This window comes from Helobdella robusta (genome assembly GCF_000326865.2).
Source record: "Helobdella robusta unplaced genomic scaffold HELROscaffold_33, whole genome shotgun sequence".
In the NCBI taxonomy this organism is placed as follows: Eukaryota; Metazoa; Annelida; class Clitellata; order Rhynchobdellida; family Glossiphoniidae; genus Helobdella; species Helobdella robusta.
In genome coordinates this window covers 1,405,140-1,423,709 of record NW_008704623.1, presented here as the reverse complement: position 1 = coordinate 1,423,709, position 18,570 = coordinate 1,405,140, and the positions used below count along the sequence as shown (strand labels likewise).

Sequence of the window (18,570 nt, the reverse complement as noted above, 5' to 3'; positions counted from 1 at the left end):
AACGAATGATTAAATGGATAAATAAATGAAAGAATGAAACAGTAAATAATAGACTGAACGATAAAAAATAAATGAACCAACAGAAAAAAAGAAACAACGAACCATGATCGGCCAGCAGCTGGTCCCAATCCACTAACACACAACCACCACCACCACCACCATTATTGTTATTATTATTATTATTATTATTGTGATTTTCCAACTCCCATGTGGCCATTTTGTACCTTTCAACCCATCGAAAGAGCTCTCTGAGGGTTATGAAACCGTGCTTGCCCGCGAATAAGCCAGAGTTTCGTCTGCGCCTCTGTTTTGTGTGTGTGTGAGTTTGTGTGTGTGTGCGTGAGTGTGTGTGATTTTTGTGTACATTTATATAGCGCCCTTCAATCGAAACAGGATTGTCTTCTTCTCAGAGCGTTTCACAATTAGGCAATAAAAAAAAAGATAATATATTCAAGAGGAGGATCTATTTCACCGTAATCATAGGACACACACACACGTACACACGCAAACTCTCACACACACACACACACATATACACACACACATGTACACATACATATACACTCACACACACACGTACATATACACACACGTACACACACACACGCACGCACACACGAACCTGCAAATCCAACATAACATTGACAAGTTTTTTAGCCTGACTGAGAGAAAGCTTGCCTTTGCGGTTCAGTATGGCCTCCAGTTCATCTGTGGGAAGATCCGTGAGGTGTAACTCTATGAACCTATTCCGAAACGCTCTGGAGAGGACCTGGTCATGATGATGGTAGTGGTGATGATGGTAGTGGTGATTGTTGTGGTGATGATGGTGATGATGGTGGTGGTTGTGATGATGATGGTGGTGGTGGTTGTGATGATGATGATGACGATGATGATGAATAAAAAGTTGACGGTGAGAATGATGATGAAGTCGAAGTTGTTACAAATGTAAACAGCAAATTAAAAATCATCATCATAACTAAGACCATCATTACCATCACAATCACAATCATCACCATCACAATCCTCATCATCATCATCACCTTTCTCCCGCCATAAAATCCGGGCGGGTTTTGAGTGGCAAAAAGGATGAACCTCGGATGAGCTCTGATGTTCTCTTGGGTTTCAGGAATGAACAATTCTCTATTATCGTCCAACAGCTGATGATGATGATGATGATGATTATGACGGTGGTGGTGATGTTGGTTGTGATGTTGGTGATGATTATGATGATGATTGCATTCATGATATTTGATGCCTCATATGATATGCATGCATCTTCACCAAAAACATAACTATCATCATCACCACCATCACCACCAAATCATCATCATCATTCCATCATCGTCATCACAACCACATCATCATCATCACTACCATATCATCATAATCACTACCACATTATCATCATCATCATCCTCATCATTCCATCGTCATCATCATCACTACCACATCATCATCAAGACTAACACATCATCATCATCATTCCATCATCATCATCACCATACCCTATTAAGTGCTTCTAGAACATCGGAAGGTGCGAGATTTAATTCGTCCAGAATTATCCAATAGCCTTTTCGCATGGCTTCCACAAGCACTCCTTTGAATGAATGAATGAACGAATGAATGAATGAATAAACAGATGAAGGAATGAATGAATGCGTAAATCAACACATCATACACCAGCATTTTAAACCGATGGTATAGCAGACCAGGCAGTCACTGACTACCCAGCTCTGCACTCGAAACCAAGCTCTGCGACACACCACACACACACAAGACCACAACAACACACACTACAACACACACCACACACACACCTCACACCACAAACATACACCCCACACACACACACCTCAACACAACACACACCCCACACACACACACACCACACACACACACATACACACACACATACACACACCAACGCAACCAACCTTCCTTGAAGAAGAGTTTGCCATCAACTCCAACCGTATACATTCCCAGATATTCCTGAATGTCCGTATGTTCGTGGTTGTTGATCCGGAAGCATTTATTCCCAGTCAGACTGGCCAGATACCTAATCAGACTCGTCTTCCCAACTGAAGTCTCACCCTGGAGTAACACTGGAAGGTTCCTGATGATGATGGTGGTGGTGGTGGTGATGATGGTGGTGATGATGGTGGTGAAGATGATGGTGGTGGTGATGGTGATGACAAAATTCTCAACAAATATTGTTGTTATAATTTAATTTAAAGACGACAATGACAACATTGAAAAACCAGCAAAGAGTGCAACAACAGCATTAAAATCTTTATTACCACCACCATCATCATCACCATCATCATCATCACCATCATTATCATCACTACACTCTACAACAGCGACATCATTATCAAAACCTGGCGGCCACAATTCGCGCCAAATCCCTGAGGTTATTGAGTACAGTTGGCGTCATGATGTAGTCGTCGTCGACGTGTGGCTTGTCGTCGCCACGTATGATGGTGTAGCCTGGCGATCAATCAATCAATCAATCAATCAATCGATCGATCGATCAATTCAATCCAATTCAATTCAAAAAATCTTTTATTCAGTAAGATACATTACAAGGGAGACCCGAAGTTTTCACTTGTTGGGCCACCCTATCATGAACGAAAGGAAAACTTGATTTGATCGAAGTGACGAAACGAACTAAACGAATGATAAAAAAAACTCAAAAAACAGAAAATAGAATTGCATAAGGTAGTTAATATAAAATTGGGAAATTTAGCTCTTAAACAATAAATTAGACCTAAATTCTTGGTAATTTTTTTCGAAATATATTAAATATATTCAAGCCACGATAAATTACTCGAGATAATAACGCCGAGGAATTTAATTGAGTGAACCCTGTAAATGTCATTCAATAAAATCTTAACATCCAAGATTCCAGTACGAATCCTGACTCCAAACGAAATGGAATAAGTTTTACTGAAGTTAATCCTCAAATTATTTGATTGCGCACAATTGCAAACATCAATCAGTTCATCATTAAAAATAGAAACCAATGGAAATAATATTTGAGTGAAGTAATAACAGAGTAAAGTCGCCAGCGAGAAGAATGGATTTTAAAATTTTAGACGAGTTTAAACAAACTCCTAAATGAAAATATTCAAAAGTAAAGGACCAAGAATGGAGCCTTGGGGAGCACCAGTTATAATAGGAGAAGGAAGAGATCTAGAGTTGCTAATTTGAACATATTGATGCCTATCATTCAAGTAAGAAGCAAACCACTTGTAAGCAGTACCTCTAGCACCATATCTAAACAACTTGATGAAGAGAGTCAAAAGCATTAGAAAAATCGAGAAACACGCCAATGCAAATTTTTTCAGATTCCATAGCTTCAGATATAAAGTTAACTGCATCAGCAGCAGCAGCAAATTCAGTAGAGAGATTTAGAACGAAAGCCATATTAATAGTAACTTAAAGAGCTATTGGAGCTTAAGAATTTTGTTAGTCTTGAAAGAATAATTTTTTCGATAAGTTCAGGTAGACTAGATCTAATAGGAATAAGACGATGGTTGTTAATGCCGTGAGGATTGGCAGATTTGAGCAGAGGTATAACTTTAGAGATTTAGCATTGATCCGTCTCTGTGTCGTTCTTTTCAGTAATTACATAGTTATTGACTTCACTGGCTAAATGTGAACGCTCCATGTTGAAACCCATGCAAGATTTTAAAACATTCCAATCACATCCACCATTCCTTTTGTGGTTTTTTTTTAAATAAATTATGATAATGCAGATTTTGAGAAACACGGCATAGTTTTACGATCAAATTTTTATATTTCACATATTATCAACTGGACCTAGACTTTGAAAATTTTTGTTATAACAAATTTTTATTTTTAGATGAGATGATGATAATGATGCCAAAAAACAAGGATGACGGTGATGATAATGATTACGATGATGAAGATGAAGTGAAATGATAGAGATAAGAATGGACTAAAATTAACCTTGGCACATAACAAAATGACCGTCCTTATCATCCTGACCAATCAGAGAAGGGGATGGCTTGGTATGCTCTGTGATTGGCGGCTTGTATATGTACTTTTTGATCAGGTCGATGACGATTGGATAAGATTTTCTGTCCAGCTGAGTCAAGAAACTCAGACAGAAGGACTGAATGAACGACGTTAATTTTTATTTTTTATTAATTCATTCATTCATTCATTTATTCATTCATTCGTCCATTCATTCATTCATTTATTCATTCATTCGTCCATTCATTCATTCATTTATTCATTCATTCGTCCATTCATTCATTCATTTATTCATTCATTCATTTATTCATTCATTCGTCCATTCATTCATTCATTTATTCATTCATTCGTCCATTCATTCATTCATTTATTCATTCGTCCATTCATTCGTCCATTCATTCATTCATTTATTCATTCATTCGTCCATTCATTCATTCGTCCATTCATTCATTCATTCATTCGTCCATTCATTCATTCATTTATTCATTCATTCGTCCATTCATTCATTCGTCCATTCATTCATTCATTCATTCGTCCATTCATTCATTCATTCATTCATTTGATCATCCAATCATCAATTCATTCATTCTTCCATTCGTTCGTTCCTTAAAAAAAATGGACCAATCACCTCATAGATAGATTTCATTTTCCCGCCAAAGTCAATTTTTCCCGCCAACCTGAGAGCCCGGCACAGGGTTCTCATGCTGTTGTAATAATAATAATAATAATAATAATAATAATAATAATAATAATAATAATAATAATAATAATAATAATAACAATAATAATATAATAATAATAATGATGATGATAATGATAATAACAACAATAATAATAACAATAATATAATAATAATATATGATAATAATAACAACTTTACCTAAAATATGGCTTATTGCCGACACCATCAGTCAGCTGCACTCTCGCCCTCCTCCTTATCTCCCCGTAAAACTTCACTATCCCTTCCATTACGGATAGACTGACGGAGCCCTGTAGGTATTCATTCACCAGGATGGTGAGATCGCGAGGACTGGTGAGTTCATCCACGTAGAATTCCGTGAACCTGGTGATGATGATGGTGGTGGTGATGATGATGATGGTGATGGTGGTGATCACCACATCATCATCACAACAACATCATCATCATCACAACAACAACATCATCATCACAACATCATCATCATCACAACAACAACATCATCATCACAACAACAACATCATCACAACAACAACATCATCATCACAACAACAACATCATCATCATCATCACCTCAACAACATCATCATCATAACCACCTGTTCCGGATGCCAACAGAAAGTTCCTTCTTACCCACATCAACAGCAGGATTCATGCAGGCAAAGATACGAAAATCCGCATGCCGTACTATCGGTTCTATGTCCCTGGTGATGATGATGATGACGACGACGACGGTGATGATGATGATGATTATTATTATTAAAGTTGTGATTGATAAAGATCGTGGCTGTGATATCGCCGGTGATGATAATGATGCTGATGAAGACGTGAGGACGATCCACAGTCAAATATTTTAATGTTTCGAAGTTGTAGCAGCAGCAGTGAATCCAGTACACTAGGGTACCTTAGTTCAGGGGGAGGGCTAACCCTGACCCTGCCATCAACATCATTAACATAACCACCCTAAAAAATCCCCCCTAAAAAAGAACAGACCCGCGGTCGGTGAGGACAACTGATCCAGACTTGCTGTCTAGCAGCCCACCCAGGCACTCCAATGTCTCGTGTGTCGCCAGGTTTATCTCATCTAACAACACCCACTCGCCTTTCAAGATGGCCTCCACCAAAGTTCCCTGACGATTGTGGTAGTGTGAAGGTGGTGGTGATGATGTGATGATGATGATGTGGTGGTGATGATGATGATGTGATGGTGATGATGGTGGTGATGATGTGATGATGATGATGGTGGTGATGATTAAAATGATATAAATCCACCCGCTAATTTGAGAACTCAAATTTCAAAATTTCCAAAAACCTGCACAAATGAGAAGGCGGGGGCGTTGTCGACCTTTTGGATCAAGATCGCCAATTGGTCAAACCTCTCTTGGATTTTCAGCCAATCAGAACGCAGCTTGCACTGGGCTGGGGATGGACGGTGGTGAAAAAATTATAAAATCATAATTATATCGTTATAATATTATCATAATTATCATCGTCGTCCTTCTAATCATTATCAGCACCGTCATCATCATCATCCCCATCGTCATCATCATCATCATCCAACGTTTGTTAAGGGCAGCTATCAAGGGCTTCTTCGTCAATTCCAGTACCACATTCCAGTTCCTTTTTTTAAAATAATCCTGGATGGATGAATGAATGAATGAATGAATGAATGAATGAATGAATGAGTGAATGAATGAATGAATGAATGAATGAGTGAGTGAATGAATGAATGAGTGAATGAGTGAATGAATGAGTGAATGAATGAATGAATGAGTGAATTAGTGAATGAATGAATGAATGAGTGAATGAATGAATGAATGGAATGATGGAATGAATGAATGAATGAGTGAATGAATAAGTGAATGAATGAATGAATGAATGAATGAGTGAATGAATGAATGGATGAATGAATGAAACCATCTCTATCGACAGACCATTAGCTTACTAATCAATTCAAATAAATGTTAATTAATTAACATCATTCTACTAAAATAAAAACTACCAAATCATTCACTGTGAATTAAGTCAACCAATCAATCAACCAACCAATTAATCAACTATCCAACCAATCAACCATCCAACCAGCCAACCAACCAACGAACCATTCAACCAACCTAACCATCAACCAACCAAACCATCAACCATTCGACCAACCATCCAACCAACCATCCAACCAACCATCCAATCAACCAACCAACCAACCATTCAATCAACCAACCATTCAACCAACCAACCATCCAACCAATCAACCAGCCATTCAATCAACCAACCATCCAACCAACCAACCATCCATCCATCCAACCAACCAACCTGTACATGTGCAATGAACTGTGTATTTTCTTCTTCCTTGTACGTGCCAAGAAATACCGCCATAAACTGATCAACATAGGCCTTCATTGTAACTTTCAAGTCTACCGGCTTGTATCTGTCGGAATTTTTTAAAATGTTTTCACCCATTAGATTATAATTACCGTTTTATTTATTTATTTTTGAGTGAATTATGTACAAATGAATTGTTTATTTGTTTATTTATTCGTTCGTTCGTTCGTTCGTTCTTTCGTTCAATTGTCTAATAAAACATCCACTCATGTACTTAATTATAGAATTACTCATTCTTTCGTTCACTTTTCATTCATTCATTCATTAGTTCGTTCGTTCGTTCGTTCGTTCGTTCTAACCCTCCTAGCAAATCAGAGCTATCACTTTGCTGGTTCATGTTTATAACGTTCAACTTCACTCCTGATAATGATGGTGAAAATGAAGGTGGTGTAGATAATGATGGCAACGATGATGACGACAGGCAAAATGTTCAATCAACTAACTTATCAATCAAACCAACCAATCAACCAACTTATCAATCAAACCAACCAATCAATCAACTGATCAATCTATCAAACCAACCAATCAGCCAATCAATCAACTAACTCAAATTCTCAGCCAAAAACTGTACAACCGATGTTTTCCCTGTTCCAGTCTCGCCGACCAATAGGATGGCCTCATTATTTAGGACACACCCACAAATGCTCTCCAAGAGGCATGCAGCTTGTCTTGTGAAAGCGAAACCTCGAATCTCCGATCTAAAAATAGAAATAAAACAACAACATCAACAACAACATCAACAATAATATAAAAATGAATTCAATATAAAGAATAGTTCAAGGGTGGGCGAACTTTTTGCTGTGAGGGCCGCATTGGGATCTATTTTACCTTTAAAGGGCCGCATATGTACTTAAATAGCAAATATTTTCGACCCGGGGGGGAATTTTTTTAACATTTGTGGCCCCTTTTTTCTGGTCAAAATATGTCTGGCTGAAGACCTTTTTTTGGCGAACAAGGCCTCGCGGGCCGCTTAGCTTTGCGGGCCGTAGGGTGTCATAAAAATGTTAAAAATAACCGACCAATAAGAGAAGAAGAGTTATAAATAGCCCCAAATCTAAAAATAACTGACCTATCAGAGAAGAGCTTGACCCTTGGTGACCTCGACAATTCAAACCGACCTACTTTCAGTATATTTTCTGCCAACACTATCTCTGGCATGTATCTTAGGCAGCGATGTTCAGCCTGTGTTGATGATGATGATGATGGTGGAAGTAGTGATGATAATGATGGTGATGGTAGTAGTGATGATGATGATAGTAGTAGTGATGATGATGATGATAGTGATGATGATGGCGACGAAGAAGATAATTAAACAATCAATCAACAATCTGTATTAAAAAACCAACCAACCAACCAATCAACCAACCAACCAATCAATCAACCAACCAATCAATCAACCAACCAGCCAACCAACCAATCAAACCTCAAACTCGGGAATTCCCAAATTCCCAGCGATATTTTTAGCAGCTGGGACTCTGTCGACTTTCTCGGATTTGGAATTTGCGAAGCAATCAAGCGCTTCACAAAACGCAACGTCATTGGTCAATTGATTATTATTATTATTATTATTATTATTATTATTATTATTATTATTAATATTGTTGTTGTTGCTATTTTTGGGAGAGGCCATTCGGTAGCACCATTTCAACATATCCCTAGGTGAGTGAGAGTGAATAAATGAATGAATGTACGAATGAATGAATGAGCGGATGAATGAATGAGTAAACAAATGTATGAATTAATAAATAAACGAACAAATAAATGAGTGAACTAATGAATGAATATATTAAAAATCATAACGAATAACCACAACCAACAAACTGTCTCATTCATTCAACCATTCATTCACTCATACATTCTTTCATTCACTAATTCACCCACCCATCCATCCATTCATCCATCCATCCACCCACCCATCAAATTCAATAACCTCATAGTTAACGGTCTACCCCTATTTACATAAAATATGGGCAAATCATCATCAGCACCATCTATATTAATATTAGTAGTAGTAGTAGTAGTAGTAGTAGAAGTGGCAGCCGTAGCAGCAGTAGTAGTAGTGTTGTTGTTGATGTTGTTAAACACTTCAATGATTCTTTTGCAGCAGTTTTTAATGCTGGGAAACATTTCCTCCAAGACCTTAATGAATGAATTAATGAATGAATTAATTAATGAATGAATGAATGAATTAATTAATTAATTAAATAAATAAAAACGGAACGAACGGACAAATGAATAGCTGAACGATTGAATGAAAGACAGAGAGAGAAAGAGAGAGAGAAAGAGAGAGAGAGAATAAAACACAGAAATTGTAACCATTCTTAATTCTTCATCATTAAGTGGCATGATTGACAGCCTGAAAAAATGTTTACTGATGACGTCAAAGTGGGAGGAGCCAGAATGCAGTTTCGACCAATGGGCGCCCGTCTCTATGAGGCTTTTTTTAGAAAATGAAATTTTCATTTATTTAAATGCAAATAATTGTTATTAGAAAACTTTAAAAAAATGATTGGATTAATTGATTGAGTGAATGAATGATTGGATTGGTTGGTTGATTGACTTATTGAAAATGACTGAGATAATGTTTAATAAATTAAGTGTTTTACATTTAAAAAAAATAAGTTAATTAATTAATCATCAAATTAATAACTTGGAAAGTTTAAAATCAAACCTAGATGTGGCAAAAACCCTGAAGTTATTTTTAGCAACAACTTTGGAATTTCCCAAACCAGGAACCAATAGCGATCGAGTTTCCAATAAGGGCCCTAGGGCAGATAGAACATCAGGATTTGATTGGTCAATGTCTTCTAGCAGCAGCCAATCACCATCAAGCATGGCTTGTAGGATTGCACCATTGGTCCAATAAAATCGTCCGGGGGTTTCTGAGCAACAGTAATTTCCTAACATCGACTACAGTGAAAAAATTATTTGGTTTTTTTCAATTAAATAAAATAAATTAATAAATTGATCAATTATATAAATATTTACTTATTTATCCATTTATGCATTCATTCATCTTCCTATTCATTCATTCTTACAATTAAGCAAGTATACATTCAATCGATCAATCAACCAATCAGAACCTTGCTATCGACTTGATCACCCAGCTGAACCCTAACGAGCTTATTCCTTGTCTGATTGGCTAAAAATTTGACCAATCCCGTCTTTCCACAGCCAGATGGGCCCTCCAATAAGACTGCAGAGCCATTATTAATGGCTACAGATATGTATTCAAGGTTTTTGGTGACAGACGGAACGAGGATGAATGGATGGTCAGTTCCTTGTGATGGCTGGAATATCCAAGAAATGAAAAAAAACTAATTTATGAAATAATTAACAATATAAAAATAATATTTTAATTAATTCTACCTAAAACTAATTCATTTATTTATTTATATTAATTAAAATAACCTTATTTGATTTGTTGATTGAGAGTTTGGCTTGACCAAATTTTATGAAATCATCACCATCATCACTATCAACCATGATCATCATCTCTTCATCATTGCTATCATCATCATTATTTTTCTTCATATTATATTTATTATAGAAAGTAAATTTATAATTTATCAGTCATCTGAAAGAAATAAAAGATATGATTATTATAAGTGATTAATGTTTTATTCATGATTAGTTGATCGATTGGTTGGATCAGTCAGCTGATTGACAGCTGAGTGATTTACCATTATAATTTAATTTATTTAATTAATAAAATTAATCAATTAATTATTAAATAATTAATTATTAATATTAATGACATATTTATATTTGTATTAATTAATAAAATTAACAAAATTAACCCCACCTAAAATAAATCACAGAGGCAAGCTAAATAAAACAGCATGTACGATGAGCGATATTACAATGTAAACAACCAAAGAACCGAAAACACGAAAACAATAACTGGAAAAAAAAATTTATTTACGATGGTGTATGCATGCATGTATGCATGTATACATAACTGGAATTAATATAACGGCCTTTGCTCACTTTTTACGGTCGAACAAGGAGCTTACTTTCGTAGGGGAGCTGGAGGGTAATTTGTTATCGTTCGAGTCAAGGGTCGGGCTATTTGACATGCTTGGATTAATGGCTAACGAAATTTGCATGGATTTTAACGAGCAAGCTATATGAAATATTTACTTGACTTAATATGCTTAAGACATTGTAGTAATTCTATTTAATTTTATTAAATAAAATTATGAATTTATTAAAAAAAAATTAATATTATTTAGTTATTGTTGTTAATTTAAATATGAAAATTGCTTTTGGTCTGGTGAAATCGTGAAATCCGGTGTTTACTCATGAAATAAACAATATATTCATTTCACAATTATTTTTGTCAATATAAATAAAGAAATTGCTTTTGTCTGGTGAAATACAGTGGCCAAGTAAAGCCGTATGTTGGCTTAATCGAATTTTTTTTTATATATATACAATACTATCAACCAACCATCCAACCAATCAATCAACTAACCATTCATTCAATCAACTAATCAACCAACCAATCGACCAATCAATGAACCATATTTGAAAAATATTTACAAGGCTTGTTCAAACTCGAACAAACACTTTTCTGTACCGATCTACAAACAATTTTGAGATTTTAGTAAAGAAAGAAAAACACAATAGTTGCTTTTATTAAATCAAGAAATATCTAAGAATTATATAACCAAATTAAAAAAAACTAAAAACCAGTCAACATTTAATAAATAAATAGACATTATTAAAAAGATTGTTCAAAAAGGTAAAATTTAAGGCGACGACGAGAATAAAATGTAGTTTGTTTTGTTGGTTTGAGATTGTGAAGCGAAAACAAACACATCACAAAAAACTAGTAAGAAGTTGCAAGAATAGTCGTCAGTCACCTACCTACAATTAAATTACTCTCAGGGCCCTAGCTTACTTATAAACATTGACTCAACTCACTTACCTAAAAATTTGTATTTCTCGTTTTAGATGTTTCAGGTATTTTATTTTACATATTTTAGCGTTTTTATTTTACATGAAACTTTAACTAATGTTAAGCCCTAGCCTACCTACGATTGTTCAACTCATCTCAGTCCCTAACTTACCTATAAATTAAATTAAGTCCGATAAAGAAAATAGATATTTAAAGAGAAACATAACAACGACACCGAATGAATGGATGTTGTGTATGTGTGTGTTGTATTGATGTGTGTGTGTGTGTGTAAACGTGTACTCTCCAGTAACTTCTTCACTCACAACGGACGAACCTCCATTGCACCGACCATCATCTGACACGCATCGATGGAATGAATTTGACCGGATACTGAAAAACACTACATTGAAAAAAAAATTAATTCATTAAAATAAAAAACAAGCCATTGGAAAAAATAGGCAACTTATCTTACTGATTTCAACTCAATGGTACGATGGGACAAAACAAATTTTCCTTTAATATTATCTTCGAATTTTCATCTGAACGATCATCATGAGACCACCATCTGAAACGTGCTGACGCCCACCACTGCCCACCTCTCATCATTCTGTAGACAAGTTTTTTTTTAATTAGCGTAGTAGTAAATCAAGGAACAAATGAACGAACAAATGGTTAGTTAAATGATTGAACGATTGGTTGAATAAATGAATTAATTAATTAATTAATCAATCAATGATTTAATGAATGAATAGAATGAATCAATTAATGGAGGAATAATTTGAAAGATAGTGATAAAATGGATTATTGAATGAGAAAAATAAAAAAAAGAAACTAAACCATAATTCAAAAACCGTCGTTGTTGTTTTCTTCGAATTGTCATCTGAACGATCATCATGAGAACACCATCTGAAACGTGCTGACGCCCACCACTGCCCACCTCTCATCATTCTGTAGACAAGTTTTTTTATTAGCGTATTAGTAAATCAAGGAACAAAGGAACGAACGAATAAATGATTAACTGAATGATTAAATAATTAGTTAAAAGAATGAATAGAATGAATTAACGTCAATTAATGGAAGAATAATTTGAAAGATTGAGTGAAAAAATGAATGAATGAGAAAAATAAAAAAAAGAAACTAAACCTTACTTCAAAAACCGTCGTTACTGTACTCCATTGCACCGACCACCACATTCAGGTCGGCACACAAGATTTCATCCGAACTTTTGAATGTCAGTCGAACAGCCAACGAGCTGATTCTTCCTACACCACCATCACGAGACCACCATTTGAAACGTGCTGACTCCCACCACTGCCCATCTCTCATCAATCTGTAGACAAATTTTTTTATTAGCGTAGTAGTAAATGAATGTTAGAATCTTAGAAGAAAATATTATAAAATAAAAATAACGGCAAATAAATAATATCTTAAAATAATAAAGAGAGTAAAATTTAAAAAAACTTACCGTCGTCCATTCGACAAAGGCAGAATGTTAAATGCGGTCCGGTTCCTGCGTTGTCCTCCAAAAATGGTGCCAGTCCTCCTCGAGATTGTTGTTGAAACACAGCCCGTGTTGATGGAGAAAGATAAAGAGAAGATTCTTATCAGAAAGCTTAGCGGTGCCTGCATCTCAAATTGCTTAATAAAAATAATCCTATCTACCTATTCAATTACCTTAACTAATCAACATTAAATTGCTAATGGTACGATAGTCGAAAGGTCCCCTTCATTCTCCCTCCTTGCACAGAGGTTCACCGACAGCCAGGGCACCGGATAGTAAACCATTGCCGTGCGGATAGTAGACTATTGCCGTGCGGATAGTAAACCATTTGCCGTCCGGAAGCCGTGCGGGTAGTAGACTATGGCCATGCCGCATAGTAAATCATTACCGTGCAGATAGTAAACCATTGCCGTCCGGATAGTAAACCATTGCCGGTACACCACTGACCACCAAGGCTTACCTCTGACAACGGACTTTGAAATTCAGGGTCTATCGGCTATCGTACCCTCAACTTACCTATTCATTACAATTAAGCCCTAGCTTACCTAAAAATTACAAAACTCAAGAGCCCAATTCATTGGCCAATCGGCACCCACCCCACCACCTACGTAATGCCTTGGGCTCCAACTTAGTAATAATAATATAAAACTTAAACCCTAAATCTATTAATGAGTATGTGTTACAACGTAGCCTTAACTTACCTATTCATTACATTATGGTCCTAGCTTACCTAAAATTACAAAACTCAAGAGCCCAATTCATTGGCCTTTCGGCACCCACCCCACCACCTACGTAATGCCTTGGGCTCCAACATAATAATAATATAAAACTTAATAATTAACCTACCTATCGATACACTTACAGCGTTTTAATTTACATTACAAGATTGCTCCTAGAATTACATTATTGCCCTTAACTACCTATGAAATTAAATTACTCTCAACCTTAGTAATAATAAATTAGAATGTGTAATGAAAATAAAATTACTCTCAAATACTAACATATGTGTTTATGTATGTACTTGTGTGTGTGTGTGTGTGTGTAATACGCTGATGCGTGTAATGTGGGTGCAAGAAAAAATAAAAGCGATAAACTTACGCGCCTACCTATTCAGCTACATTAGTGTTGGATGCTTCCTATCCATCCTACCTACAGTTAAAATTATGCCTATCTAACTTACCTATATAGCTACTTAATGTAATTGTGTGTGTGTGCGTGTGAGCATTCTTACTTAATGTTAAATTACAGAGAAAAACAGAAAAAAAAGAATAAAACGTATCCCAGCCAAACGTGTATTCTTTGCCACTGAATGAATGAACGTAGCCTGACATCTTCCAAGATGAACTCCTCTTGAAGCTTCAACCTGAATGAAATGAATAAAATGAAAAAATTAAATGAAAATAGACAAACGAGCCGCGGTGAAACCCGCCAGCAGGAAAAGCCAGCCAACTGGCAAAAAGAGGAACCGCAAAGAAACCTTAAAACGAACCCCAGCCAGGCGTGCATTCTTTGCACTGAATGAACGAACGTAGCGTGACATCACAACCATTCGGATCCTCCACGATGAACTCCTCTGGAAGTTTCAACCTAAATGAATGAACCTGATTGAACCTAAATAAATGGAAAATCTTATTTATTTAATTAAAATGAAAATAGAGTAACGCAAAAAAGCCGACCGGTCGGCAAAGAAAGAACCTCAAAGAAAGGTATCTATATAGGATTTATGCTCTATATAACTCTATATAACTCTATATAACTCTATATAACTCTATATAACTCTATATAACTCTATATAACTCTATATAACTCTATATAACTCTATATAACTCTATATAACTCTATATAACTCTATATAACTCTATATAACTCTATATAACTCTATATAACTCTATATAACTCTATATAACTCTATATAACTCTATATAACTCTATATAACTCTATATAACTCTATATAACTCTATATAACTCTATATAACTCTATATAACTCTATATAACTCTATATAACTCTATATAACCATGCATACTACCACATTCAATCAATAAAAAATCCCAAAAAAACCAGGAACCACCGCGTACCTGTTGAATGTATGTTGTGAAACAAAACAAAAAAATCACAGAACATAAAACACACCACCAAGTAGAGTAAAAGAATAGAAGTCCCTAACCTACCTATGTAACTAAAAGTACCTTATGCCCTAGCCTACCTATATAATAAATTAATTTTTAATCTCACCTACCTATGTTTCATTAACTTAACTCAAGACTCATGAAGAAAGAGAAAAAAGAGTAAAACAGAACATAAAATACTACCACACAAACAAACATGATATATGTATGTATGTATGTATGAGCAACCGCTAAAGAACCCACCTAAAATATAAAAAAATACAACATACAAACACACAAACTACAGACATGCAAACTCTATATAACTCTATATAATAAAATAAATATAAATAAAAAATTATAAAAATAAAATAAATGAGATCAGACAGACTGCTCTAAGCGAGGCAGAATGCCTGATCTGATTTCCATGTTGTCTCAGCTCCTATTTATACTCGTTTCAACCATATATTTTCATCATTCCAATCATTCACATCAGTAAAAAAGCTTATTTAATGTAGGCACTAGACTATTAAGCAGTCTTAAACACAATGCTAACCGTACTAAATTGACGTCATCGAACGAACGCCTTCGAAAATTTCTGATTGGCTGGTTGAATCTGCTGTATTGGTTTTTATATAAACATATAATTTTATTAATTATTTGTATACATGAATTCTAGTCACTTGATATATATATATATATATATAATATAAATTCATTATAAAAGCAACAGTAGTCAGTACTATATATGTACGCCGTAGTTCAAATTTTTCGGGGAGAATTCAAAATAGTTTGAGACCACACCTAGCTTAACATCCGATCCCAAGCCGAGCCAAGCCAAGCTGAGCCGATATGCGTAGATTTATAAAATGCTTTTATATTAAAATTTTGCTCGCTTCATATACGAATTAACCAATATAACAAATTCTCCATCCTATTTTAAAAATTTTCTTTGATGCTTTTTAATCAGTCAGATCACATACATCATCACAGATATCGCGCTTATATCAAATTGAAATTTTTTTTTAAATTGTTGATAAAAGTAACTAATATATATATATATATATATATATATATATATATATATATATATATATATATATATATATATATAGTAAAAAGTTTAAATTTTTCCGAGAGAATTCAAAATAATCTGAGCCATAACACAATTGTATAATTTGAATGTGTAAATACAACATTATAAAAGTATTATAACTAGGTATATATATATCTTTCTATCTATTTCTTTATTTAGTGTGGCCTGCGTATGATATTTGGTCAAATTTATTTTATAGGAATTGAATATAACCTTCCTACCGGCTGATTAACTACCATGCAGTAAAATAACTACTGTTAACATGACGTCATTTCCTCCAACGATTTTGCAACGATATACCCATCCTATTTTACAAATTTATTTGATGTTTTTTAATTAGTCAGGTCACAATCATCATCATCGATATCGCAATGAATCAAATAGAGAGTATTTTAAATTTTTGAAAAAGTATCTTTATTCTTTTTATGATACTACTTTGTTCAATAAAATACTGTTTGATGCATATAACTAGAATATATATAACGGCCTTCGCTCACTTTCAACGGTCGAACAAGGAGCTTACTTTCGGAGGAGAGTTGGAGAGTGATTTTTTTATCGTTCGAGTCAAAAGCAAGGAGAGGCCTATTCACCAATATACAACACTTTCTTATGGGTTGAAGCAGTGATGCGCAAAGAACCTCAATTTTTCAATTTTTAATTATTTTCGGTAATGTCGATTTTATTTTTTTTAATTTATACCAAATAAAAGTAATTAATTACCACACTGAATAATAATTTAAAAAAATTAAATTTAAAACCTTTTAAAACCTTTTAAATAAAAGCAATATTCCGAAATAAATATACGATCGTTAATTTTGACTAGAACGATAAAAAATCACCCTCCAACTCCCCTACGGAAGTAAGCTCCTTGTTAGACTGTTAAAAGTGAGCGAAGGCCGTTATATTTACTCTAGTTACATGGTCACAGTCGTGACCAACATATTAGCACTACTTGATCTCAATTCATAGTCACTCAACACCTCCTTTGTTTGCAAACATATATCGGCCAAATATTTGGGTGCCAAATTCTTCAGACATCTAAAAACCATAACAGCAATTTTAAAAATAATTCTCTTATGAATAGGCAGCCAGTGAAGGCTGTTTAAAACTGGCGTAATATGGTCACACCAGCGACTGCCGGTAACAATCCTGGCCGACCTATTTTGAACTGATTGTAGCATGGCTATTTCCTTTTTAGAAACACCATACAAAAGACTATTACAGTAGTCTCAAGATGTGAATGAATGAAAGCGTGCATAAGAGGGCAAAAAATTTTCTTAGTTAAACACTTTTTAAATAGCCTAAGACGACGAAAGTGAAACATACACATGGCAGACTCTTTTTTCACGTCATCACACATATTCAAATTGGTGTCGATAGTAAATCCAAGGAAAGTTGAATTCTTACAAAAATCAATCACAGTGTCATCAATTTCAACTGAATTCAAGTCAGTCTGTGACAGTCTTTGCCACGTACCACAACGGGGAGTGGGTTTGTCTTGGACTCATTCATTCGAAGGCCACTTTGGTCCACCCAAACATCAACCTTGGAGAGACAGTTAACAAGCTTTTCTTTTAAACCAACAACAAAACTATGATGATGATGATGGTGGTGGTGGTGGTGGTGATGATGATTAGGATGACGATGGCGTAGGAGAAGAAGAAGAAGAGGATGAGTTGGATGATGACGTTGATTATGACGTAATAAAATCTATTTATAGCAGTTCGTTACGTGTGGATTGCTTTTATTTTATACGCCATTGTCTCGAACACTTGCATGGAAGTGATGATGATGACGATGAAGACGATGATGATGATAATGGTGACGATGATGATGATGATAATGGTGACGACGATGACGATGATGATGAGAAAAGATGTTAATACA

The 18,570-nt window shown here is 35.0% G+C and overlaps 3 protein-coding genes across 3 annotated transcripts; all 3 read right to left on the bottom strand.

Moving 5' to 3' along the window:
- Positions 1-3,116: 3,116 nt before the first annotated feature.
- Positions 3,117-3,272, bottom strand: HELRODRAFT_147978 (hypothetical protein; the record flags this gene model as incomplete). The annotated part of the gene is made up of 1 exon (XM_009022829.1): positions 3,117-3,272. A coding segment is annotated over one exon (156 nt), but the record flags the coding sequence as incomplete, so codon positions are not given.
- A 1,310-nt stretch (positions 3,273-4,582) lies between these two features.
- On the bottom strand, positions 4,583-8,269 carry HELRODRAFT_82540 (hypothetical protein; the record flags this gene model as incomplete). Its single annotated transcript, XM_009022828.1, has 8 exons — positions 4,583-4,703; positions 4,880-5,062; positions 5,293-5,400; positions 5,690-5,826; positions 6,009-6,115; positions 6,258-6,333; positions 7,007-7,121; positions 8,145-8,269. Coding segments are annotated over 8 exons (972 nt in total), but the record flags the coding sequence as incomplete, so codon positions are not given.
- A 1,443-nt stretch (positions 8,270-9,712) lies between these two features.
- HELRODRAFT_82685 (hypothetical protein) lies at positions 9,713-9,982 on the bottom strand (the record flags this gene model as incomplete). The annotated part of the gene is made up of 1 exon (XM_009022827.1): positions 9,713-9,982. The coding sequence occupies one exon, from the start codon at positions 9,980-9,982 to the stop codon at positions 9,713-9,715; it is 270 nt and encodes an 89-aa protein (XP_009021075.1).
- Between the last annotated feature and the right edge of the window lie 8,588 nt (positions 9,983-18,570).